Here is a 27,409-nt window from a genome sequence, read left to right as displayed (position 1 = left end):
TAGAATATACAGGTATACCTCGTTTTATTGTGCTTTACTGCTTTACTTGCAAACATTTATTTTTTATAAATTGAAGGTCTGTGGCAACCTTCTGTCAATCAAGTCTATTGGTGCCATTTCTTCAAAGACATTTGCTCATTTTGTGTATCTGTGTCACACTTTTGTAATACATGAAATACCTCAAACTTTCTCACTATTATTATGTTTGTTATGGTGATCTTTGATATTGCTGTTACAACTTGATGAAGGCTCAGATGATGGTTACCATTTTTTAGAAATAAAGTATTTTAAGTTAATACATGTACATTGTTCTTGTGGGGCCCTGGTAGCTCAGATGGTAAAGAATCTGCTTGCAATGCAGGAAACCCGGGTTCAAACCCTGGGACAGGAAGGTCCCCTGGAGAAGGGAATGGCTACCCACTCCAGTATTTCTGTCTGGAGAATTCCATGGACTGAGGAGCCTAGCAGGCTACGGTTCACAGGGTCACAAAGAGTCAGACACCACTGGGTGACTGACACTTTCACTTTTTTCACATTGTTTTTGTAGACAGAATGCTACTGCACACTTTAATAGGCTACGTGCATGTGTGCTAAGTCGCTTTAGTCGTGTCCAACTCTTTGCGACCCCATGGACTGTAGCCCGCCAGGCTCCCCGTCCGTGGAATTCTCCAGGCAAGAGTACTGGAGTGGGCTGCCGTGCCGTGCCCTCCTTCGGGGGATTTTCCCAACCCAGGGACTGAACCCACATCTCTGCGGTCTCCTGCGTTGGCAGGTGGATTCTTTACCACTGGTGCCACCTGGGCTATAGTATAGTGTAAACATGACTTGTAAATTTGTGTAACTCACTTTATTATGATATTTGCTTTATTGTGGTAGTCTGGAACTGTACTCCAATAGCTCTGAAATATGCCTATATTTGCAAATTTGATCTATGTTATATAAAGGAATAAGAAATGTTTCTTGAATGAAGATTTAAGTAAACAGAGAAAATGGTGATAGTAAAATGAAACTCATCCTTCCTAAGAAGGAAAATATTTGCCAATTTTTATACGATGAACCCTGGAACAACACGGCTTGGACTGGGCAGGCCCATTTACACACGGATCTTTTTCAGTAGTAAATACTACAGTAGCATACAGTCACAAATGTGACTTCATGGATGTGCAACTGCAGACACGGAGGAACCTTGGATACAGACTTTCCAAGGGGGATGGTCAGCACCCCAGCCCCCAGAATGTTCATGTGGAAACTGTATTCCTTGTAAGAGCTCTGGACGTGAAAATCTCTTTAATTGCAGGAAGTAAAAATTTACTAACAATTTTAAAATGTAGGTAAGTAGAGAATAATGTTGTAGCCATGTATTGAACAACTGTGTTTGGGGGAATGGGGAACGTATTTTTATTTTTAGCTTATAAAATCAGAAATCTGCTGTAAAGAATTAGAAAGCAAAGTACAATCTAGTTTGAACACTAACAAAACTATAACCTTAGAGCCTTTTAGAAATAAACTGTATTGTTGATATTTTATTTAAAGTAAAAAATAATTCTCTTTGCTGTTAATACATAGATATAAAACTTTTCTAAAATTCTGGAGAACCAAACATTTAAAATTTATACATTTCTAAGTAGTATTTTAAAATACTCATAAAAGTTTAAAATATTGTACATTTTAAATGTCATCACATTTACTATAAGTAATAAAAACACACAATTTTTACTCATTTATAGGTATTGAACAAAAGCATGCTATGTTACCTAAATAAGTGATCTTTTTCTTTATCAGAATCTGTTCTCAATAGTTTACAAATAGACTCTTCTTTAGTTAGCTGGTGAAACTTTCCTTCCAAAGAATTTAAAGTCAAGGAAAGCAAACTGAAGATCTGAAAAAGTTATAATAAGAATTAAAGCAAGATAGTAATTAATAATATTTTCAACAAAATATAAAACAAAACTAAAAATTCAATCTTGGTAAGTAAGTCAGAAAGACTAAGTACTCAGGTAGTATTTTAAATATATTATTAAATAGAGAGAAAGTAAGAAGCATGACTAAGGTACATAAACCTCAACTGTACACCTAAAAGATGTGAAATTCCCTAGTTTTTGAAAACTTCTTAGTTCTAACTTTTTATTAAGTCAAGGTTAAGTCATATTATCAGTCAAGATACAAAATCAAATATCACTTCAGGAAACAATTTATGACTTAAAATAATTTTTGATATTCATAGATTTCTCAGTATGTCAAATTCAGTACCATCCACCCTAAATTTAATAATGCAGTATATTAATGAAAAGTTTTCAAATTTTCAAAGATTAGGAGAAAAACTGTCAATTTCTTTTTAAAGTCTCACAGGGCTTCAGTCATTAGCACTTACACCAGAATAATACTGGAAATGTAGATATGAATTATAAAATGATAGGCATGTTTATAGGCTGCTTAAAAATAGAGGAAATTATTTTACATGCAATAAAAATGACATGGTCTGATTACTGTATGGTGGAAACTTTGGAATATCATAAGCTTCCAAAATCAGAAACTCAGTTTTAGAAGATCTTGAACTATATAACTTAGATTTAGAGTTTTACTATATTTGATCGTTGCTTAGAAATTACAGACCTTTGGCTGAAAGCTTTCATATTTAGACCAAAAGTTTATATCAATAAAATTATTTAATGTATGGCAAATATTTACTATTGACTTTATTATCTGAATGATAGTAAATCATACACCAAAATATGTTATTACTTTACTATATACCTTGTCAAATGTATAGGAGTAAATGTAGTTCAGAGGATTTCATTTTTAAATTGTCTAATATGTGTTAATTAAAATTTAAAAACAATAGTTTACATGTGCAAATTTTGAAATTTTACTAGCTATGTCAATACACTAATTTTTGAAAATTAATTACTTTTTGAAAATCAGCTGGAAGTGTTTAAATAAATAGTCTGTTACAATTTTATTTCTAGGGCCAGATAAGACTTTATCATCCTTTTATATAGCTTTAAAATTACCACATTATAAATGCCTCTTATTTAGTAAAAAGATAAATTCTCTAGTAAACTAAAGTTTTCATTACCTGGCAGGGAGAAAATTATATACTGAAACATTTAATAATAGATAAATAATTATTATAGTAGTGAGTTCTAACAAATCATACAAAAGTTTTACAAACAGTAATGTAAACTAAGAAAAATCAGCTAAATAACAGGATACCTCTAGATGTTTATTTCGTTTTGCAATTTCACTTGGTGTCTTTCCATCTTTGGTTTGTATCATTTTATTAGCTCCAAGTTCAAGCAACTTCAAAACTACATTTTTATGACCCTGACGTGCTGCCCATGTTAAAGCCTGTAAGTAGGGGGAAAAAGGTTGTTTAAAGAGAGGGAGTATATATGACATAGAGAAGAAAACTTCTCAACAGTATTTATGGCACAATAACAAAGTGAACATGGTTAATTAATGGGATGATGCAATCTTATCATTTCACAATATAATGTAAACATATTTCCAATGTTGTAATTGCAAAGCAGACTGCCAGTGTTCACTGATTTTGTAAAACCAAATAATGTCTTACTCAGTCAAGTGGAGTTATAGAGTAAAATGATTTATCTCCCAATCAGAGAACCGTTTTCTATAAAAAGGAATTCTATTTGTATTCTAATAGAATCCAGGCTTTGCTGTGTGTTACAGTTTCTTTTGTCAAGGGTGCCGACCAACAGGGGCAGATAGTTTCTTTTTTCTCATTGAAACTGTTGCTTTTCTTTACTGAACAGCAATTACATCCCAGCCCTTCTGTAATTTTTACTTCTTTAAACCTTTCTGCGAACTACTGATAGCAAGATATCAATGTCCTAGAGATTAAGAGAACACTGTAGAGTCGGTTCTCACGGTATAGCCGTTCTCATCCTGGGTATTAACTTCTGCTCCATGAGCAACAAGGAGAGCAACAACCTGAGGATGACCGTCACGTGCAGCATACATGATTGGTGTCATAAGTCTCCTGAGGAGGCAGAAAAGAAACAACTGTGTCAGTGCTGCCCTTAACAGTTCTTCAAAGGCGTGAACTTTATCATCAGTACTGTTCTGACAGCAAAGAAATGGGAAAACTTTTCACAAATCAGGGGAAAAAAATCTAAAAGTCCAGTTTACCAGCAAATAAATAAAATATGAAGATTACACTCTTAAAAGTATTGAATGCTTACACAGCACCCTCTAGTGAAGACATGTGTCTTCAAAAAAAATCACTAAACGAGCCCATACTTTTTAATATGAGGCTTCATTAATTTACCTATTCACATAACAAAATATCAGAGTGCCTCACTATGCTTATGCTGGGAAAATAGTGATGAATGACACAAACAAGTCCCCCCGACCCCATGTTCTCAAAATTGCTTATTTTATTTATTTTTTTCATTTATTTTTATTAGTTGGAGGCTAATTCCTTTACAATATTGTAGTGGTTTTTGCCATACATTGACATGAATCGGCCATGGATTTACATGTGTTCCCCATCCCGATCCCCCCTCCCACCTCCCTCTCTACCCGATCCCTCTGGGTCATCCCAGTGCACCAGCCCCTAGCACTTGTCTCATGCATCAAACCTGGACTGGCGATCTGTTTCACACTTGATAATATATATGTTTCAATGCTATTCTCTTAGATCATCCCACCCTCGCCTTCTCCCACAGAATCCAAAAGTCTGTCCTATACATCTGTGTCTCTTTTTCTGTCTTGCATATAGGGTTATCATTACCATCTTTCTAAAATTCTAAAACTGCTCATTTTAAATGCTTATTACACTTTAAAAATTGTATTTTATTTAGTAAAAATATGTTTAAATCTCTTACTTCTTAATGTGTTCTATTATAATTCTACTTGAAGGCTAAGAGAATTTTACCCTGAGGCTTATTTTAAAAAAGAAAGACATCAGTCCAACAGTTTTGCCAGACTCAGACTATGTTCTGGGAAAACACAGTGGTTTCCCTCTAGGGGATCATTTCCCCAAATTAGAGATTCAATCCCTCGACTCCTAGAAGTCGTTCAGCTTCTGAACCTAATTACAAAGGATACCAGAAAGGTTCTATTATTTCTACTTGGGTTGAACTTAGTATCATAGCCTGTTTTAAAGGAGATCTAGGATTCTGGGCTCAATCTTCCTGAGTCACCACCAATATCTGATCTATATACAAAGACCTTCATAAAAGAACAATAAATTAAATAATTTTGCAATTCTTGGTTTTGATCTCATTAAGGAAGTCCGTCTTGATTACTCATATTATATATACTACATATAAACAATATTTCTCTGTAAGATTTGTTGACATAAAGTATATCCTTAATCTGGTCACTTCACACCAATGTCTTTACACAGAAAGTTTCACGCATTTATCTGTTCCTTCTATTGTCTAGTATGTTACAATTTCAATTTTTTATTAGAATTACATGCTAAGGTAGTTTGTCAAGCACTGCCTTCTCTACCTTGAATTTCTCCTACATAGTGGCTTTATTAGACAATCTTTACAAAGTGAAGTGTGAATTTCTGGATAGCTTAAGCAAATAGGGAGAATATATACAGTAGAATGAGCTTGTTTGAGTAAACTGGTTATTCAAATTCTTTCCTAAGTCTAAGTCAGACCGCTTGATGCTTCTCTTCCCACCTTCCTGACAAGAGCTCAAATCTGCTCCTTCCAAGGTTCCCTATTTCCCAGAGCTTCCATTAACCAAATAACTCAGCCTAAAACTAAGCATCATTCATGACTTTTCTCCAGCACTCCATATACAAGTCATCAGAAGGTCCTGTTCCCTACTTTCCTACCATATTTTGAATCTAATCATGTCTCATCAACTTGTTAGCCACTGTAAGCAGTCCAAGCTATCACTGTATTTCTCTGATTTGTATTTTTGCAGTAGCCTCATAGCTGCTCTCTATGCTTCTATTCTAGCCACTTATTCTTTTTGAAAATGCCAAGTTCTTCCCCTTTTAGAGACTGTGCAAGTGCTGTTCCTTCCACCTTTCCCTTGACCTTCATACTGTACACTCCTTTATCTTTTCCAGGGAATGTAACATGAAAGTCTGAGGGTCCTATCTCCTTGAAACTTATTATTGAAATTTTCTGAATCTGTACTGAAATTGTATTGAAAATTGAGGTTCTTCTAAATATCAATTTTTCTCAGAATATTAGAAACCAGCAGGGATATAATTTTCAGTCTGTAAATTAACAGACATAAAATGGCTTTCATAAATGTCATCCTAGATAATAAATGACATCATTTTATGTCATCCTAGATAATAAAACTACTAGACTAGTGTAGTTTTCACACTAAGATGCTTCAGATCATAACTGAATATGTGTTATAATAAAACTTCATTGATTTCTAACTTCTAAGTTGAATTTACTGAATGGGATCGCAAACTCCTATAATGGAGTCTAGACTATCTAGAAGGTGTATTTGTTGTTCAGTCGCTAAGTCGTGTCCAACCCTTTACGACCCCACAAACTGCAGCACATCAGGCTTCTCTGTCCATCACTATCTCCCTGAGTTTGCTCAAACTCATGTCCATTGAGTCAGTGATGCCATCCAACCATCTCATCCTCTGTTGCCCCCTTCTCCTCTTGCCCTCAATTCCCCAGCACAAGGGTCTTTTCCAATGAGTCAGCTCTTCACATCATGTGGCCAAAGTATTGGAGCATCAGCTTCAATATTCAGTATTTCAGTGTGTTACTTAGCTTCTGAAAATTATTAGAGTTATTGGTACTATCAATAATGTTGCATGACCATTTTGAGAGGGGATAGAACAATTCTTACAGTGGTTTTATATCTATAGAAACTTCTAACATCTAATTGTTTCCGGCCTGTCATAGATTAATGAAATCTAAGTTAAGCCTTCAATCTTACAGACACTTAAGAACTTATAAATGGTCTTATTATAAACTCTTCAGGGAAGTTATAAAACTTTTAACTGGTTTAATCAAATGACATGATAACTATTGTGCTGATAACCTTACTTTCAATATTAATTTCTATTTTATTTATTTCCTGAGATTTAATACTTTACTTTAATTCTTTACTTCCCCTTCTGTTTTGTTCTGCCTGCTCCTTTCAATACATAACTGCTTTGGCAAAGGACAGCAGTTACTTGAATTCCTTTTTTTTTCTAGCATTTAAAGGTATGTATTTCAAGAGGTTACTGACCTCAATGTTCTTCCCTTTTCACTACCTAAACAACATACCTGTATGGTCTCACCTACTCTCATGACTATTGTTAATGCACTGGTGGCTGCTGAATCTATATCTCTAGCCCAGGCTTTGCTCTTGTGCTCCAGATCATATCTGTCATTTCCACCTGGGTACCCCAACAAAATTCAAAATCAACATATACCTAAATTTGAAGTCACCACCTTCCCTCCAACACACAGGACTCTGTTATTACTTATCTCCGTGAACAGCATCATAGGTCAAGCATGACCCAACCCAGAAGCCTGAATGAATTTATCTGTGACTCCTCATGTCCTTATAGCTAATCCAACTTTCCTGCCAGTTTTACCTCCTTCCCATCATTTGTACCTGTACTTTACACTCGCCTCCTTCCTTGTCTTCAAGTCCTCATCACTTCTTACAAGGATTATTGCATGCAACAGAATCACAACTGGCCTCCTTGTCTCCAGTCTTTCCTCTACATTTGTAAACCTCATCAAATAAACTCAGTTTCAACTTTTCAGGGTTGCACCTATGAGGCTCTTCAGAAGTCCCCTGGCTACCTCTCTACCTTTCAGTATCTGTCATTCTATTCCATCCCAGTAGAAGGCTTCAGTTCTGCAGGCATGGATTCATCTCTCTCCTCTGCCTATTTTCAGAGCACTTCTGGTCGAAATGTCCCTTTGCTTTTCAATAAATGTATTCATAATCTACCTCTGGGGTTAATCTTAGAAGCCAGCATGCTCCACCCTCCCCCCAATTTTTTGATGATCTGCCTCATCTTAGATAGCAACCCCACTCTCCTCTATGTTCTCACAGCACGCTGTGCTTATTTTAATCAGGTCACCTTTCATGTCAAAGTGTTTGTTCAATTCATCTGATTTCTCAACCAGAGTATCAGTTCTTTGAGGATAATGATCCTGAAAGTGTGAAAGTGAAAGTCGCTCAGTTGTGTCCGACTCGTTGTGATCCCATGGAATACTGTCCATTGACTTCCCCAGGCCAGAATACTGGAGTGGGTAGCCTTTCCCTTCTCCAGGGGATCTTCCCAACCGAGGGATTGAGCTCAGGTCTCCCGCATTGCAGGCGGATTCCTTACCAGCTGAGCCACAAGGGAAAGCCATGATGGCCTTGACTTGTCTCTGTATCCACCACCCGGCAAACCATGCAGTAACTAGTATAATGGGCTGCTTCTCTGTTGTGTGACATGTGTACGTTTAACACAGGCAGGGTTTTCTTATCTATTACATCATCTCATGTCTACTGATTGTGTCAGTCAGCTCATCTATATCCTTACTCAATTTATATATATTAGATTTGTGTAATGAGATACTGAAATTTCTTCCTATCACTGTATTTTGATCTACTTCTTGAATTTTAATAGGTTTCAATTTATGGGTTTAGCAGTCATGTAGTAGTGTGTACAGGTCTGTGTTTGTTACATTTTCATTGATTTTTTTTTTTTTTTACTATCGTACAAAATTTATTCTGTTTACTGTATATAATATTAGTAATATCTGGTATTGATAATCCTGATTTCCACAGGTTTACCTCCACCTGTAATGGGATATTTCATACCCATTTTCTTCTAATTTTCTTGTGATAGCATTTAGCTGTCTTTTGTTTTTAAGCCAATATTCAGTTGAAAAATTCAGTCCATCCTCATTTAGCATAATGACTGTTAGAACTGACAATACTCCTCTTCTGTCTTGTTGGTGCAACAAAACCACCATTTACTACATTTCTCCCCTTGAAAATCTGATTCTGCTTTTCCTTTTTAAAAAATGCCATTAAACATTACCCTAGTGAAACACTCTCTTATAGGTAAGCAAGATGAGACTTGTTTCTCCTAATAAGATTATGGTTTCCTCGTCCACCAGGACACATTCTCCCTACTTGTATTCAAACAGAATAAAGCCTCCTGCATACTCTTAATTCCCTTTCTTCTCCTGGGTACCCCCCAACTCACTGCAAACTATAGCTCTTACAATCTGTTGGCATAATCTAGTAATTATTAGAATTTTACTTGCATTTTGTCTTGCCATTCCCAGAATCCTTATTTAGCACTCACAGTTCACATTCCCAGTCTAATATTATCTATTAAACACACATTTATCAAAATTCATCCCTCTTCAATGCTTTCTCTTTATCCTCCACCTTCATGAGGTCTCTGGTTCTTTTTGGTTTGGCTAGTCTTCTTACAGGCGTTTTCCTCAGCTTGGGTGCTTAGGTAATGCATTTCCTGAGTTCCTGCATATCCTTTACAATCTTTTCTTTTGCCCTGAGAGGCACAGCTTGGTTGAGAATAAGATCTTTAGGCTGCATACCTTCATCTAAGTGAAAATGTAACTTCATTCTTTTCTAGTTTCAGCTGTGCTCATAAGAAGTCAGATGCCACTCTAATCTTTCTACTTTCCATGGTTAAAAACCTAATTCTTTCTGCCTGGAAACTTGTAAAAATTTCCTCTTTGTTTTTAGAGTTTACACATTCTAATTAGAATTTATGCCTAGGAATGTCTTTTTTTTTCCCTCCCATCAGTCCAAACTAAAGCTTGAGAACTGTTCCAAAATGTAGGGTTTGTTTGTTTGTTTTGATATGCATTTATGATAGTTTTTCAGTTTAAGAGCAATTTCTTTTTACCAGAATGTGTTTTATTATTACCAGTCTTCCATGTTTCTTTTTCTTTCCTGAACTTTGAATTGAAACGCCACAATTTTTAAGTTTCAAGAGATCTTTCTTCATGCTGCATTTAGATCTCCTTATGTGCTCATAATTTTTAATTCAGGTTTTTGTCTTTTTCTGTCAGCAGTTTTATTGTACCAGGCAAATATTTTAATTGTCAGTCTTTTCACTAGCTGCTGTGAAATTTGTTTTTTGTATTGGCTCTTTAGGGCTCAGGTCTAGTAGTTGTAGTATTTTTAAAGGCAAAGATCCTTATACATATTGAAAATCAAAGAAGTTTCTTATGCAGTGGGTCTATAGTTTAAGGTTGTTAACTCCCTCCAGAAGTACCTAGAATATTGCTCTGCTTTCCTATCTTCCAGAACATTCCCAACCTCTGGGATAACTAAACCCACTTGTTTAAGTGGCTAAGAGATAACTTAGCCCACTTGTTTAGCTCCAAGTCTTTAATAAGAGTCCGGAAACCTAAGACATTCATGCAGGATCAGCTCTACTCCAGGTCCCAGATGTCCTAACGTCAAACTTTTGTGGGGTCAGCTGCTCTCCATCTAAGCTTACGCATAATAACTTCCTACCCTTGGGGAATGGAGCTTTTATGTTCTGCAGGGATAGGAACATAACCCTGAGTCCTCATCAGCACCCAGCTCCCTGAAGGTCTTATCAGCCCAAGGCTTGGGAAAGGCACAGCTTGGAGTTGAGAACAAAGAGGAAGAGAACGATGTTCCCGGTCGCCAAGTTTCCAGATATCCTGTGTCATGCTTATAAAGACCATTGCCAAACCAACATATGTTCATCCACATTTGCATCTAGTAATTTTATTAAGCATTTGTGTGACTTTGTATTTTTTAATTTTTAAATATTTTAAGGCATATGAAATTACTCTGGAATGAGATTGGAGCTCTGCATTTTTTTTGGTCGTACCACATGGGATCTTAGTTCTCCGATCAGGTATTGAACCAATGTCCCCTGCACTGGAAGTGTGGGGTCTTAATCACTGGACCGCAAAAGAAGTCCTCTTGCATTTTTTTTTTTCTTCTTCTCCTACCCCACCCCCTTGGCAACCACCAATCTGTTCTCTACATTTGTGATTCTTATTTCTGTTTCATAGATAGGTTCATTTGTGTCATACTTCAGATTCCACATAGAAGTGATAACATATGGTATTTGTTTTTCTGACGTATTTCACTTAATATGATAATCTCTAGTTGCATCCATATTACTACAAACAGCATTATTCATTCCTTTTTATGGCTGAGTAGAATTCCATTGTATATATGCACCACATCTTCTTTATCCATCCATTTGCTGATGGACTTTTACGTTGTTTTCATGTTTTGACTATTGTGAACAGTGCTGCTATGAACATAGGGGTGCATGTGTCTTTTTGGACTAGAGCTTTGTTTGGATATATGCCAAGGAGTGGAATTGTTGGTTCATACGGTAATTCTATTTTTAATTTTCTTTTTTTTTCCCATTTATTTTTATTAGTTGGAGGCTAATTACTTTACAATATTGTACTGGTTTTTGCCATACAGTGACATGAATCAGCCATGGATTTACATGTGTTCCCCATCCTATTTTTAATTTTCTGAGAGAACCTCCATACTGTTTTCCACAGTGGCTGTACTAACTTACATTCCCACCAACAGTGTAGGAGAGAATCTAAGTTTTCCCCACATCATCTCTGGCATTTGTTATTTGCAGACTTTTTAATGATGGCCATTCTGACCAGTGTGAGGTGGTAGCTCAGTGTAATCCTGACTTGCATTTCTCTAATAATTAGCACTGTTAAGCATCTTTGCATGTACCTATTGGCAATCTATATTTCTTCTTTGGAGAAATGTCTCTTTAGGTCTTCTGCTCATTTTCCAATTGCATTGGTTTTTTTTGCTTTTGTTTTGTTGTTGTTGAGTTATATGAGCTGTTTGTATATTTTTGGAACTTAAGCCCTTGTCAGTCTTGGATCATTTTTTCTTCCATTCTGTAGGTTCTGTTTTCATTTTTGTTTATGGTTTCCTTTGCTGTGCAAAAGCTTGTACAATTGATTAGGTCCCATTTGTTTATATTTGTTTTTATTTCCATTGTCTTGGGAGACTGACCGAAGAAAACGTCAGTATGAGTTACACTTACCAGAGAATGTTTTGATATCATATGATCTCTTATGGGAGTTTTATGGTGTCATGTCTTAAGTCTTTAAGCCATTTAGAGTTTAGTTTGTGTATGGTGTGAGGGTGTGTTCACATGCAGGTGTCTAACTTTCCCAACACCACTTGCTGAAAAGAACATCTTTTTCCCATTGTATAATCTTGCCTCCTTTATTGAAAATTAACTGACCAAAGGTATGTGAGTTTATTTCTGGGCTCTCTATTCTGTTCCACTGATCATATGTCTATTTTTGTGTCAGTGCCATTAAGTTTTGATTACTATAGTTTTGGTGTATTGTCTGAAGTCTGAGATGGTTACTTCTGCTTCGTTCTTCTTCAGCATTGCTTCAGAATAATTCTGAGTTTGTAATCAATCATTTCATATGAATTTCAGGATTATTTGTTCAAATTATGTGAAAAATATCATGGGTAATTTGATAGGGATCATGTTAAATTTGTAGACTGCTTTGGGCAGCATGGCCGTTTTAACAATATTCTTCCAATTCAAGAACATAGGATACCTTTCCATTTCTTTGAATCATCTATCAGTTCAGTTCAGTTCAGTCGCTCAGTCATGTCCGGCTCTGCGACCCCATGAATCGCAACACACTAGGCCTCCCTTGCCATCACCAACTCCCGGAGTTTATGCAAACTTATGTCCATTGAGTCAGTGATGCCATCATCCTCTGTTGTCCCCTTCTCCTCCTGCCCCCAATCTATAGTTTCCTTTATTAATGTTTTATAGTTCTCAGTATGTAAGTCTTTCATCTCCTTGGTCAGGTTTATTCCTAAGTATTTTATTTTGGGAGATAAGATTTTAAAACATTCTCTTTCTGATATTTCATCAGAAATATTACATTACATTATATTACATCAGAAATATTACATTCTCTTTCTGATATTTCATCAGTGGTATAGAGAAATGCAACCAATTTCTGTATGTTAATCTTGTATCCTATTACCTTGCTGAATTAATTTATCAGTTCTGGTAGTTTTTGTGTGGAGTCTTTAGAATTTTCTCTATATAATTATCATATCATCTGCATATAATACAATTTTATCTCTTCCCTTCCAATTTGGATACCTTTTATTTCTTGTCTGATTTCTGTGACTAGAACTTCCAGTACTATGTTGAATAAAAGAGGTAAGAACAGGCATCTTTGGCTTGTCCCAGATTTTAGTGGGAAGGCTTTCAGTTTTTCACCAAGAGTATGGTTATATTGGCTACGGGGAAACCAGCATTTTTTACTCCTTCAAATAGCTGTCTAAATCCCCAGCACCAAAATGATGATCCACTTTTTCCCCACTAGTCTGAATGCCACATTAATCATTTAATAATCACGTATTTGTGGGTTTCATCCCAGAATTTCTTTTCTGTTTTACTTTTAGGGATCAGCAATCGAGTTTTCCACTAATAAGACACATTTTAATTATTGTGATTTAAAAATACAAGGCAAATTACATCCTACTCTTCTTTTTAAAATGACATATTGATTTTTAAAAATTACTTAACTTACACATATGTACTTTTCCCTTAGAATACTACAGATAATTACTGGTAAGTGTTGGGTATCTTTCCAGATCTCAGCAAACAAAAAGAACAAATTTTACATATATAAATGTGTGCAAGAAAAAAAAGACATTTTAAAATATAAATAATATCATGCTGTTTATGTAGTGTTTTGACTTGCCAATAAATGATTTTAAAACTCTTAAGTTCCCTCTGAATATTGCTTTGTGTGACTCACACAGGTTTTGATATCAATGTGATATAATCGTTGTTCAATTATCACTTTTCTTTAAAGTCCTTCTTAATCTAGAAGTTATTAAAATATGTAATTTAAATACATGTTTTTATGCATTGAGGAGGCTTTTGGTTGTTAAATTCTAAGTTCATTACATTTTGATTAGTGAAAGTGTTCTACATAACTTTTTAAAAGAGAATTTATTAAGGCTTCCTATATGGCCTAGGACACTACTATAAAAATAATCCATGTGTATTTGAAAATAATCTATATAAATTATGTTGGAATCAGAATTCTAGATAAATACAAATTAGACATGCTTGTTAAATGTTATCTGAATCTCCTATATCTTTACTTTTTGTCTTAATACATTTATACTAAAGACTCAAATATAATTATAGATGTTCTATTTCCTTTCCAGTTCTATAATTTTCATTTCATATATTCTAAAGCCATTTATATTAAAACTGTCTTGTTAAATTTTTTGCTTTTATCAAAATGAACACTTCCTCTTTGTTCCTGTAAATAATCTATTATCCCAGAGAGTTTCTGGTTTTTTGGTCTTGGTATCCACCAGGTATAGGTACTTTCTAAATGAATATTTTTTTATCATTTTATTTTCAACCTTTATGTATTATTGTATTTTAGTTGTGATTTCACTGGCTTTTGGTTTTACCCATGAGCTTCCCTGGTCACTCAGCTGGTCAAGAATCTGCCTTCAATGCAGAAGACCCTGGCTTGATCTCTGGGTTGGAAAGATTCCTGGAGAAGGGAATGGTTACCCACTCCAGTATTCTTGCCTACAGAATTCCATGGATAGAGGAGCCTGGAGGGCTATAGTCCATAGCGTTACAAAGAGTCAGACATGACTAAACACAGCACAACAACCCAATACAGTCAACTATCTTTGTTAAAGAGTCAGACACAACTGAGTGACTTTCACTTCACTTCACTTTAGCCATGTGTGAGTTAATATTATATTTTAATCAGTGAGCTTTACCAACTAGTCTTCTTTTATATTAATAGGGTTAAACATTTCTGACATTATATTTTTGCACTTTTTATTTATCACATTTCCATGATAAACATATACATTTAAGTCTCCTTTTAAGTCTTGTTGGGCTGAATCAAGTTCTGCATGTTCTATCTACCCTCCAGCGCTACTGCTGCCCCCTGATCTGAACGCTTTTAACAATCCTTTTCTTCTAGTACAACAGTCCCTCCTTATCCACAGGGGATACGCTCCAAAACCCCCGGTGGATACCTGGACAGTGGATAGTATCAAACCCTACATATACTATGTTTTTTTCTATACTAACGGGAGGGCAGCATACACCGTGTGGATATGCAGGACAAAGCGATGATTCATATCCTGGGTGGCACAGTGAGATATTTAATCACATTACACAGAACGGCATGCAATTTAAAACTTATGAACTGTTATTTCTGTAATCTTACATTTAATATTTTCAGACTGTAGTTGACTACAGGTAAGTGAAACTACACAAAGCAAAACAGCAGATAAGGGGGGAACGACTGTGCTTATTACTTTTAAATCCTTTTCACCTTTTTCCTAACACCCTTCACCTTACCATTTAACAACAACTAAAGTGAATAACTTTGGTCTCATCTGAAGGGAGAAGTTTACCTTTATTTTGCTTCATTCTTTTCTCAGCCACCCACATTCCAAACCTGTTATTATGAAAATTCAGTATACCACATATTCTTTTTCTCTTTTTTTATGGTCAATAATTATTGAGATTTACCAATGTATTTACTGATTTCTTTGTTCAACATTATATCTTATATCTCACTACATCTGAGTTTATTTTCCTTTTTGTAATTAACTTTCAAGATTTATTTTTAAGAGTCAGTTGAACACAATTCTTGACTGGTAGCACTTTTCTTTGAAATATGTGGGAGGTATTTTAGTTTATCAAATGACTGAAATTACCTATTGGCATTTAATGAGTAAGGGCAAGGGTTACTAAATATCTTATAATATACAGTATAATCCCACTCAAAATGTCACTTGTCAGTTGTACCTTTGCTTAAGATGATAACTTTAAGTTCTTGTAGATAAGAAAATGTCTTTATTTTTTCCTTCACTCTTGAATGACAGAATGGCTAAACACAGAATTATAGTTCCAAGTTTACTGCTCAGACCATTTGTCTTCTCCCATAGTTGTTATTAAGAATTCTAGTGTCAGATGGTCATTTATTGATAAGAACTGTCTACTAACTGTCTTTTCTATAGATAACATGTAGGCGTTTTGCCTTTATTCTTGATATTTTAAAGTTTATTATGATGTGTCTCTCTGTGTGTGTGCTCAGTTGTGGCCAACTCTTTGCGAGCCCGTGGACTGTAGCCCGCCAGACTCCTCTGTCCAAGGGATTTCCCAGGCAAGAGAGTTGGAATGGGTTGCTACTGGAGTGGGTTGCCATGCCCTCTTCCAAGGGCTCTTCCCAATCCAGGAATCAAAGCCATGTCTCTCCCATCTCCTGCATTTGTAGGCAGGTTCCTTACTACTGTACCATCTGGGAAGTCATGATGTGTCTATATATTTTAAGTTAAAATATAAGTTAAATATCTTCATCATTATGTGTATAAATTTTAGTTTGCACTTGGTAGATATTTCAATCCTAAGTATTTGTGTGTTCAGTTTGGGAACATTCTAGGCCATGACTACTTCAAATATAGTCAATCTTCCATTTCCTCCTTCTGGAACTCTTATTAGGTTAGATGTTGTAATTTCTGGTGAGGTTCTCCATGTCTCTTACCTTTTCCTTTGTAACTTTTTGTGTTCTTTAATGCTGGAGATTTCCTCACATCTATCTTCCAGTCTACTCATTAGCTCTTCAGCTGAGTGTCATCTGCTACTCTTCACACATACTTAGGTTAATATTCAGTAACAGTTTGTTTTTCATAATTCACTCTATTTGTTTCATAATTCCTGTTTGCTATTTTGTGGAAGAAAATCCCTCTTTTATTCCTCAGAGGAATATAGTCCTTTTTAGATTCTTTTGTTTTTTCCACAGTATCTAATCTAAGTGAATTTTTTGTTAGATTCGTTGCCCTCGTTTTGTGATGCTTACATTCTCTAGGTTTTGATGCTTTGTGGTTATGATCTTCTCGGCTTCTGGGTGGCACAGTGGTAAAGAATCTGTGTGCCAATGCAGCAGATGCAAGAGATGCAGGTTGATCCCTGAGTCAGGAAGATTCCCTGGAGTAGGAAATGGCAACCCACTGCAGTATTTGTGCCTGGAAAATTCCATGGACAGAGAAGCCTGGCAGGCTATAGTCCATAGGGTCAAACATGACTGAGCAACTGAGCACACCCATCTTCTGGCCTAAAAAGACCCCTTCAGCATGGAAATTTCAAGCCAACAACCCTGGCCTGAGCTATCAGTAATGCAGTTCTTAGGGATTACCAGAGAGGGTTCCCATTTGTTTCTTTCTTTAGGGAGTGACCCCTTTTCCATTCCAGAGATAACTCCCTTTCTTGTTTCAAGCAGAAGTTTATTAAAACTTTAAGAATGTCTAAAGTTTGCCTTGGAAGGGCAAAACTTTAACATATGTTCAGTTTAACATCTTGAAATCATAAAATTATTTTTCAGAAAATTCCTTGTCTTTTATTGGTCATGTTTTTCTTTCAGAATTTTTAGAATCATTTCATCAAGTTAAAACAATTTCCCTGGCACTCTGAATAAGATGCTTAATTTTACAAACTAATTTACATTTAAAAAATGTCTTTTTTAATGCTGAATCACCCAGCCAAGGACATGACATGGCTGTTTATTCAATCTTTTTTTAAGTCAGTATAGTTTTAAACTTCTCTTCATTTGGATCCTTCACATATTTTTTTACATTTACCTTTAGATATTTATGTTTTTTTTTCTTTTTGCTTGTGAGACTTGGATCTATTCTCCAATTCTTCTAAAGTTGGCTCTTATTTGCAAATTGGAAGCTGACTGAATTTTGCATATTAGGTAAAAGAAAACTATCTGACTTCATGATTATTATTTCAAACAGTTTCTGAGTTCATGCTTGGGTTTACCAAGTATATATTCATATAATCTAAACTATAAATGTGTCTCCTCTTTCCTAATAAAAAAAGACCTTCATAGATCAAAGGTAAGATAGCTCAGTGGCTTAGAACAGTGGCTGGCAATTTTTCCTGTAAAGGGTATGAGAGTAAATTATTTTAGGCTTAATGGGGCATATAGGGCTGTGTCAAAACCACTCAACTGCTACTGCAGCACAAAAGTGGTCACAGACAATACATAAAGGAATGAGCATGGCTCTGTTCCAATCACACTTTAAAGGACTGCAAAAATCCTACTTTAGAGTATAAGATGTATATCTAAAAAAAAGTTGATCAGCCAAAGTTAAAATCTAGTCTTCAGTATTTATTGGCCATGTGTCCTTAGGCAAGTATCTTAAACTGTCATTGTCTCAGATTCTATAACCTTACATAGTATAAAAAATAGTTTCTACATTTGTGGCACCTATTTGTGATATTATCATAATCTGTGGTAATGAAATAATAATGTTCAATAATCAGAACAGTACTAGGCATAAAATAAATGCTCTGTCATTATTAGCTATTTCTACTATTATTTTTATCTAGCTTTCTTCTCTTACATGGCTAGATTACCTTATAGTTCCCAAAACACTGTAAGACAAAAAGCTTATAATAAGCATCCTTGAAGAACTGTTCATCTAATCAAATTTTACTAAGGTTACAAAAATCAGAATAAGATTTTAAGTTTTATAAAAACACCATTCTGGCATCTATTATAATGATTACCTCCTTTTTAAAAAGCTCTTGACATGTTTATAGAATTTATTTTCCTAATATTGAAACATTTTCCTATGAAATAGAAATTCTGACATAAATCCCACTTGATCATTATATATTATTTATTTATTGTGCAGATAATATTCACCTTGCTTCATTAAGGAATTCTTGTATTTATAATCATAAATGAGATTGATTTATAAAGTCTATTGGAGTAGATAATTTTTTTTACTGGATTTCAAAATTAGAATTATGTTTGTTTTATTAAAAAAAACGGAAAGGCTTCTCTCTCTTTTTATACTCTGGAATTATTCAAGTTGTCTTAGTGTAATCTATTCCTTAGAAGTTTAAGAAATGACCTGCTAAACTCTCTGAGTCCAGGACTTGTTTTGGAAGTTAGCTTTATGACAGTTTTTCTCAAAAGAAAGATAAAAATCAAAGCATAAAATTAGAAAAAACAGAAACAGATAAAAAAACAAACTACAAATAGCACCTTCAACACATTGTAATAAACTAAAAGATTCAATATACAAAAAGGTCTTATAAATCAATAAGACACATGTGGACCATCAAATAGAAAAATGGTCAAGAAAGGTCAGACACAATTAATAGGAAAAGAAATACCTATAAATCACTAACAAACATGTGGAAGACTAATCAACTATTATTGAAAAGCATACAGATGATAATGAAGTATTATTTACAAATCATACTGGAAAATCTAGAATATCAAAATATCCAGTGATATCATTATGTAGGTTCTTTCAGATACTGTGGGAGGTAGTACAATGTGATTCCATTTTTCAGAAGGCAATTTGGCAGTGTCTATCACAATTCTAAGTAAACATATATCTTTTAGTCAGAAATTCCATTTTAGGAATATATTCTATACAAAACCTACCCGAGTTGACAGAGATGTTCACTGTAGCCTTTTTAGAATATTAAAAACCTGAAAATAACCCAAATGTTCTTCAATAAAATATTAGGTTAAGTAAGGATATCACATCCATATAGTAAAATATAATGCAATCATTATAAAGAGAACTATATCTATACATACTGGCAGGTATAGTGTACATGAAACACTGTTTAAATAAATCAGTTGAAATATAGTATATAGGATAAAATCCCATTTAAAAGCAAAGGAAAACAAAAGAAAAATGCTAACACATAGAAGAAGTTCTGTAAGAATATATAACAACCAACTACATTATACGGAAACCAAAAGACTTTTCACCTAAGTTAAATATTTAAAATATTTTAAAAATGTAATAGGAATCTTTTATGACCAGAATTTTAAATCAAAATAAAATTTGAAAACTATCTGGAGGTATACTGGAACTAATCTTCAAATTCAGGCAAAATTACTTGCCAATTTTAATTCTTTGGTAAGAGAAAGTCTTTTAGCTGGAACTCCTGGCTCCAATTCATCCTCAACTGCTGACAGAATAACCTTTATAAAATACTAATATGTTCAGTCTTAAAGTTGTTCAATAGCTTTCAGGATGAAATTCATATATTTCAGCATGGATCACACAGGTTACAGGTTATATCTAGCCACTGCTAAATTCTGATTTATTTTCTACTCTTACGTGGCCTGCTTACGTAACTTAAAATTGCCCAAATGAATTATGCTCTCGCATCTTTCTCTGTCTGTACATGCACTGTCTTCTACAGTGAATATTCCATTCTACCATCTTCAGCTGGCCAAATCCCACTCATTCTTCAAATCTCAGTTCAAAAGATAAATCTTCAGAGAGCTTTTACTTGTCTTCTACATCTCAGTTAAATTCTAATTTCTATTCCCAGAAACACTCTTAATCATCTCTAATCTTGCAATATTGTAAATTGCTATAGTATTATAATATCTTCTATTATATTATCAAATACAGTAGAGGCAGGGACTGAGTCTTTTATCTTATATCTCCTAGTACTTAGCACATATTGCTTAACAAAACCTAGTTGAATTTACTAGTGATACTAAGTTTGTTTGTTAATTCAACTACCAAATGTCCTTAGAACTGTTAGTAATCAAGAGTTGGTTAAAAAGAATAAAAATTATGTAGAATTTTTTTAGTGGATGATAGAGCCTTTTATACATCTTTCTAGTTATTTCTTTTCAATAAAACCTCCACTAGAGGGCATACAAAGAAAAGCAGAACCAAAATGCTCAAGTCTGACAGTAGAAAAAAAGTACCTTCTTAGTGGTATATTTATTACTTCTCTGCACCAAGGGAAAAACAATTAGTTTGTCTTCCTGTCACATCTTTTACTGTACAGGTCAGTGTTATCTACTATTTTTAGTCCCAGCTTCTAGTTGGGAGATTAATGAAATAACTATGATAAAGGAGATTTTGAAAATCATAAAAGTCTCTGAATTGAACATTCATTTCCAGTTATCACAGTAGTTTTATGACATCAACGTTTCCACTAACCAAGGCTATTAAAGCTGATAAAATACAAAACATGTCTGAAGGCACTGTAGTAGATCGAGGCAGCTAAAATATGAAAAGTCAGGATCCTGCAGAGAAAAGAAGCATTTACTAAATTGAGTCCTACGCTCTTTGATAGGTTTTCCCTTGTGACATCTGCCAATTCCTGGGTGGTATAAGTAGGCCTTATTTTAGCTAGAGACAGTCTGGAATAAAGGGAATAGCAGAAAAGTGGCCCTGCAGAGAAGGGATCTTTTGCTGGGCTTTTACCTTCAAGGCATTTTGAGATTCTTAAGCTACACAAAATATGTGTAGGGAGGGAGAAAGGCAGACCGGCTGAAAAGCTGAGAAGGGCTTTCAGAGAAGTCATTCAGTCGTGTCTGACTCTTTGCGACTCCACAGCCTGTAGCCTATCAGGCTCCTCTGTCCATGGGATTTTCCAGGCAAGAGTATTGGAGTAGGTTGCCATTTCCTTCTCCAGAGGATCTTCCCGACCCAGGGATTGAACCCAGGTCTCCTGCATTGCAGGCAGATGCTTTACCATCTGAGCCACAGACTCATAAAATTGAGGTGACAAAATCCGGCACTCATGACCCTCGAAGGGAGAGGGTACTCGAGTAAACCCCTAAACTTGAGTTAAGACCACTGAAGGAGTATGGGCAAACAGACTAAACCCAATACCCAGACATGAACCAATGTGGAACCCTGATCTAATCAGGGATTAACTGCCAATCAGGAAAAAACTAAGTATTTTCTAGAAGCAGACAGACCTATACAAATATTCATACATTATTCAATCAAAAATAATTAGGCATATTAACAACCAAGTGACCAAAAGAAAGAAATGATAAAAACAGACCCATAGAAATTATGAGAAACACACTTTAAAAATTAGTGTGAATTAATAAGCTTCAGAAATAGAAGACAAGTGAAAATTTTAATTGGAAACCCGAATTTCAGGGAAAAAATAGAGGAAAGCAGAAATTTTGGATGGAAAATAGGATTACTGAAATTAAGAAGGTAACACATGGGTTTAATAGAAGATGAGCTATAGGAGAAGAGGATTAATCTCCTAGAAACTAGTCCAGGAGAAAACACCTAGGAAACTACTGTAGTAAATGGAGGGGAAAAAGATGGAAAGTAAGGAAAAGAGCCATATATGATATGGGTGAAATGGTCAAAATCCTGGAAAGAGAGGAGAGGGAGCATGAAACAAAAGCAGTTTCTTAATACTAAAAATATGATGAAATATACCAAGCAACAGATTCAAGTTCTATGAATCTCAAGCTAGACAAAGTCAAAGGAAAAACCTAGGGATATCATACATAGCAAAGGTGCCCAAAACAAGAGACAAATAGAAAATCTTAAAATCTATCCTAAAGTCAACACATTCAAAGCATCAATAAGACTAACAGCTAGCTGGCTTTTCAATAGAAACAATGGAGGCCAGGAGACAACTATAATAGCTTTAAAATACCAAAAGGAAATTAACTCCTAACCTAGGAATCTATGCTCAATGAAAATAACTTTCCAAATTAAAGTGAAATAAAAAGGTTTTCAAACAAAAAGACTTTGTCACCAACAAATCAACTAAAGAAGGTTTTCAGCCCAGAGATAAATCCACGAACCTATGGACACCTTATCTTTGACAAAGGAGGCAAGGATATACAATGGAAAAAAGACAACCTCTTTAACAAGTGGTGCTGGGAAAACTGGTCAACCACTTGTAAAAGAATGAAACTAGAACACTTTCTAACACCATACACAAAAATAAACTCAAAATGGATTAAAGATCTAAATGTAAGACCAGAAACTATAAAACTCCTAGAGGAGAACATAGGCAAAACACTCTCTGACATAAATCACAGCAGGGTCCTTTATGACCCACCTCCCAGAATATTGGAAATAAAAGCAAAAATAAACAAATGGGACCTAATGAAACTTAAAAGCTTCTGCACTACAAAGGAAACTATAAGTAAGGTGAAAAGACAGCCCTCAGATTGGGAGAAAATAATAGCAAATGAAGAAACAGACAAAGGATTAATCTCAAAAATATACAAGCAACTCCTGCAGCTCAATTCCAGAAAAATAAATGACCCAGTCAAAAAACGGGCCAAAGAACTAAACAGACATTTCTCCAAAGAAGACATACAGATGGCTAACAAACACATGAAAAGATGCTCAACATCACTCATTATTAGAGAAATGCAAATCAAAACCACAATGAGGTACCATTACACGCCAGTCAGGATGGCTGCTATCCAAAAGTCTACAAGCAATAAATGCTGGAGAGGGTGTGGAGAAAAGGGAACCCTCTTACACTGTTGGTGGGAATGCAAACTAGTATAGCCACTATGGAAAACAGTGTGGAGATTTCTTAAAAAACTGGAAATAGAACTGCCATATGACCCAGCAATACCACTTCTGGGCATACACACCGAGGAAGCCAGATCTGAAAGAGACATGTGCACCCCAATGTTCATCGCAGCACTGTTTATAATAGCCAGGACATGGAAGCAGCCTAGATGCCCATCAGCAGATGAATGGATAAGGAAGCTGTGGTACATATACACCATGGAATATTACTCAGCCATTAAAAAGAATTCATTTGAATCAGTTCTAATGAGATGGATGAAACTGGAGCCCATTATACAGAGTGAAGTAAGCCAGAAAGATAAAGAACATTACAGCATACTAACACATATATATGGAATTTAGAAAGATGTTAATGATAACCCTATATGCAAAACAGAAAAAGAGACACAGAAGTACAGAATAGACTTTTGAACTCTGTGGGAGAAGGTGAGGGTGGGATGTTTCAAAAGAACAGCATGTATATTATCTATGGTGAAACAGATCACTAGCCCAGGTGGGATGCATGAGACGAGTGCTCGGGCCTGGTGCACTGGGAGGACCCAGAGGAGTCGGGTGGAGAGGGAGGTGGGAGGGGGGATCGGGATGGGGAATACATGTAACTCTATGGCTGATTCGTGTCAATGTATGTCAAAACCCACTGAAATGTTGTGAAGTAATTGGCCTCCAACTAATAAAGTAAAATTTTAAAAAAATAGAAAAAAAAAGAAGGTTTTCAGAAGAAAATGACCCCTGATTAAAACGTGAAAATATAGGGATGACATGAAGAGCACCAGAAAAGATGATTATGGAAGTAAATCTAAATAAAAGTAGATAATAATGACAACACAGTTGAAAACAATAAAATGATGATAATAATATATTTTGAGGCTTAAAAATACAGATAGATTTGTAATACATGACAACAGCACAAAGCGGTGGGATGGACAAATTAAATGGAACAGATACATTAGTATGTACCTTAAATGCGAATGGACTAAATATTAAAAGTTAAAAGTAAATTTTATTAAGCAATCTGGATTTAAAATGATCTATACTGCTTACTTTATATAAAAATACATAGAAAGGCTGAAAGCAAAACAGTGGAAGAAGATACATTATACACACATTAACTAAAAAAGCTGACATAACCATGCTAGCATTAGAGCACTAGATATTATAATAAAGAATTCCTAGACATACAGAGGAGTACACTTCAAAAGAGTAAAAATGTTAATGCATCAGGAATATGATGGCCTTAAGAACATAAAAGTTCAACAAAATACAAATCACAGTAACTGACAGAGAAAGCAAGCAAAAATATCAGTAGTCATTTAGAAGATCTGAGCAATGAAACTAATAAATGTTGCCTAATTAATACACATAGACCATTTATATCCAACTACTACCAAATTGCATTCTTTGCTAGTGTACTGAAACATCTGCAAAAACTGCCACAGGCTGGGCCGTAAAGAAGGTCTCGACAGATTTCAAAGATCTGAAACCACACAGAATATGCTCTCTGACAACTGTGGGATCTGGCTAGAAGTCAATTTAAAACATTAAAAAAAAACCTAGGAGAATAAAAAAAAGTGGATATATGAAGTATTTTTCAGCATTAAAAACACATGAACTATTGTTAAGGGCTATTAATTTTAACATGGATGTATCTAGAAACTGTAAAGCTGAGTTAAAGAATTCAGATACAAATGCAAAATAAAAAAAATTTCTAAAAAGAATTCAGATATTAAGAATTTATAATGTGTGAGGTACTAACCAAAAACACTAAACCAGCGCAGAGAAGAAAAAACAAGAGTGGGTGCCTCTAGGGTTCAGGAGACTGTCTCAGAAAGCACTTTAAGGAACTTCCTAGGGTGACGGAAAATTATTCTCCACTTGGAAGGGATGTGAGCTATACTGGTATATACATTCATCATAATTCAAATTTACACTTAAGATTTATGTATTTCACTTCGTAAATCAGATCTCAATAAAAAAAAATGGAATTAAAATTATACCAAATTTTACTATATGATGTATACAGACGGATGGATGGATGGATGATTATATGTATATACATTTGGATAGATAATTTTATATTTTATCTATCTATCTATATAATTTAACATGGGCAGGAAATATGCACACAAATGATTAAGACTGGTTGCCTCTGGGAAAGAAAGAAGGAAAAGTGAGTATGACTGGGGAGGATACAAAGGGGCCTTTGTGGTTGTTCAGTCACTAGGTCATGTCCAACTCTTTGAAACACCATGGACAGCGGTACACCAGGCTCCTCTGTCCTCCACCAACTCCCAGAGTTTGTTCAAATTCATGTCCATTGAGTTGGTGATGCTATCTAACCATTTAGTCCTCTGCGATCCCCTTCTCCTTTTGCCTTCAGTCTCACCCAGCGTCAGGGTCTTTTCCTATGAGTCGGCTCTTTGCATCAGGTGGTCCAAGTATTGGAGCTTCAGTTTGAGCAAGTCCTTCCAACAGATATTCAGGGTTGATTTCCTTTCAGGTTGACTGGTTTGATCTCCTTGCTTCCAAGGAACTCTCAAGAGTCTTCTCCAGAACCACAATTTGAGAGCATCAATTCTTCGGCACTCAATCTTCTTTATGGTCCAGTTCTCACATCCAGACATAACTACTGAAAAAAACATCTAGCTTTGACTACACAGATACCTGTCAGCAAAGTGATGTCACTGCTTTCTAATATTCTGTCTACATTTGTCATAGCTTTCTTTCCAAGGAGCAAGCATCTTTTATTTTCCTGGCTGCAATCACTGCCTGCAGTGACTCTGGAACCCAAGAAAATAAAATTTGTCACTGTTTCCACTTCTTCCTCTTCTATTTGCCATAAAGTGATGAGACCAGATACCATGACCTTAACTTTTTAAATACTAAGTTTCAAGCCAGTTTTTTCACTCTCCTCTTTCACCCTCATCAAGAGGGTCATTTGTTCCTCTTCACTTTCTGCCATGACATCTGCATATCTGAGGCTGATATTTCTCTCAGCAATCTTGATTCCAGCTTGTGTTTCATCCAGCCTGGCATTTTGCATGATGTACTCTGCACAGAAGGTAAATAAGCAGGGTGACAATATACAGCCTTGTTGTATTCCTTTCCAAAGTTTGAACGTCAGTTGTTCCATGTCTGTTCTGACTGTTGCTTCTTGACCCACACAGGTTTCTCAGAAGACAGGTAAAATGGTATGTTACTCTCATCTCTCTAAAAACTTTCTACAGTTTGTTGTGCTCCACAGAGTCACAAGCTTTAGTGTTAATGAAGCAGAAGTAGATTTTTTTTTTTCCTGGAACTCCCTTGCTTTCTCCATGATCCAAAGAATATTGGCAATTTGATTTCTGGTTCCTCTGCCTTTTCAAAACCCAGCTTGTACATGTAGAAGTTTTCAGTTCACATACTACTGAAGCCTGGCTTGAAGGATTCTGAGCACAGCATTGTTAATGTGAAATGAGCTCAGTTGTGGGGTAGTTTGAACATTCTTTGGCATTGCCCTTCTTTGGGACTGGAATGGAAACTGACCTTTACCAGTCTTGGGGCTACTGCTGAGTTTTCCAAATTTGCTGACATATTAAGCCTATACTTAACACTTTAACAGGACTTTAACAGCATCATCTTCTAGAATGTTGAAATAGCTCAGCTGGAATTCCATCACCTCCACTAGCTTTCTTTGCAGTAACGCTTCTTAAGGCTCACTTGACTTCGAACTCCAGGATGTCTGGTTCTAGGTGAGTGACCACACCATCACGATTATCTGGGTCATGAATATCTTTCTTGTATAGTTCTTCTGTGTATTCTTGCCACCTCTTCTTAATATCTTCTGCTTCTGTTTGGTCCTTATTGTTTCTGTCCTTTATTGTGCCCATCTTTACATGAATGTTCTCTTGATATCTCTAATTTTTTTGAAGAGATCTCTAGTCTTTCCTATTCTATTGTTTTCCTCTATCTCTTTGCATTATTCACTTAAAAGGGTTTCTTATCTCTCCTTGCTATTCTCTGGAACTCTGCATTCAGATGGGTATATCTTTCC

The 27,409-nt window shown here is 35.3% G+C and overlaps 1 protein-coding gene across 1 annotated transcript in view; it reads right to left on the bottom strand.

Annotated features, from left to right (window-relative positions):
• Positions 1-27,409, bottom strand: part of ASZ1 (ankyrin repeat, SAM and basic leucine zipper domain containing 1) — a 71,168-nt gene that overhangs the window by 13,431 nt on the left and 30,328 nt on the right. The window contains exons 5-7 of the mRNA XM_065939831.1: positions 3,889-4,000; positions 3,214-3,348; positions 1,755-1,879 (exon numbers count right to left, since the gene is read on the bottom strand). Coding sequence (XP_065795903.1) covers positions 1,755-1,879; positions 3,214-3,348; positions 3,889-4,000 — 372 coding nt within the window. The remainder of the gene's footprint in view (positions 1-1,754; positions 1,880-3,213; positions 3,349-3,888; positions 4,001-27,409) is intronic.

Source organism: Muntiacus reevesi, chromosome 6 (assembly GCF_963930625.1).
Source record: "Muntiacus reevesi chromosome 6, mMunRee1.1, whole genome shotgun sequence".
Classification (NCBI taxonomy): Eukaryota; Metazoa; Chordata; class Mammalia; order Artiodactyla; family Cervidae; genus Muntiacus; species Muntiacus reevesi.
Note: the sequence above shows the minus strand (reverse complement) of the source record. Positions and strands in the feature narration are given on the sequence as shown.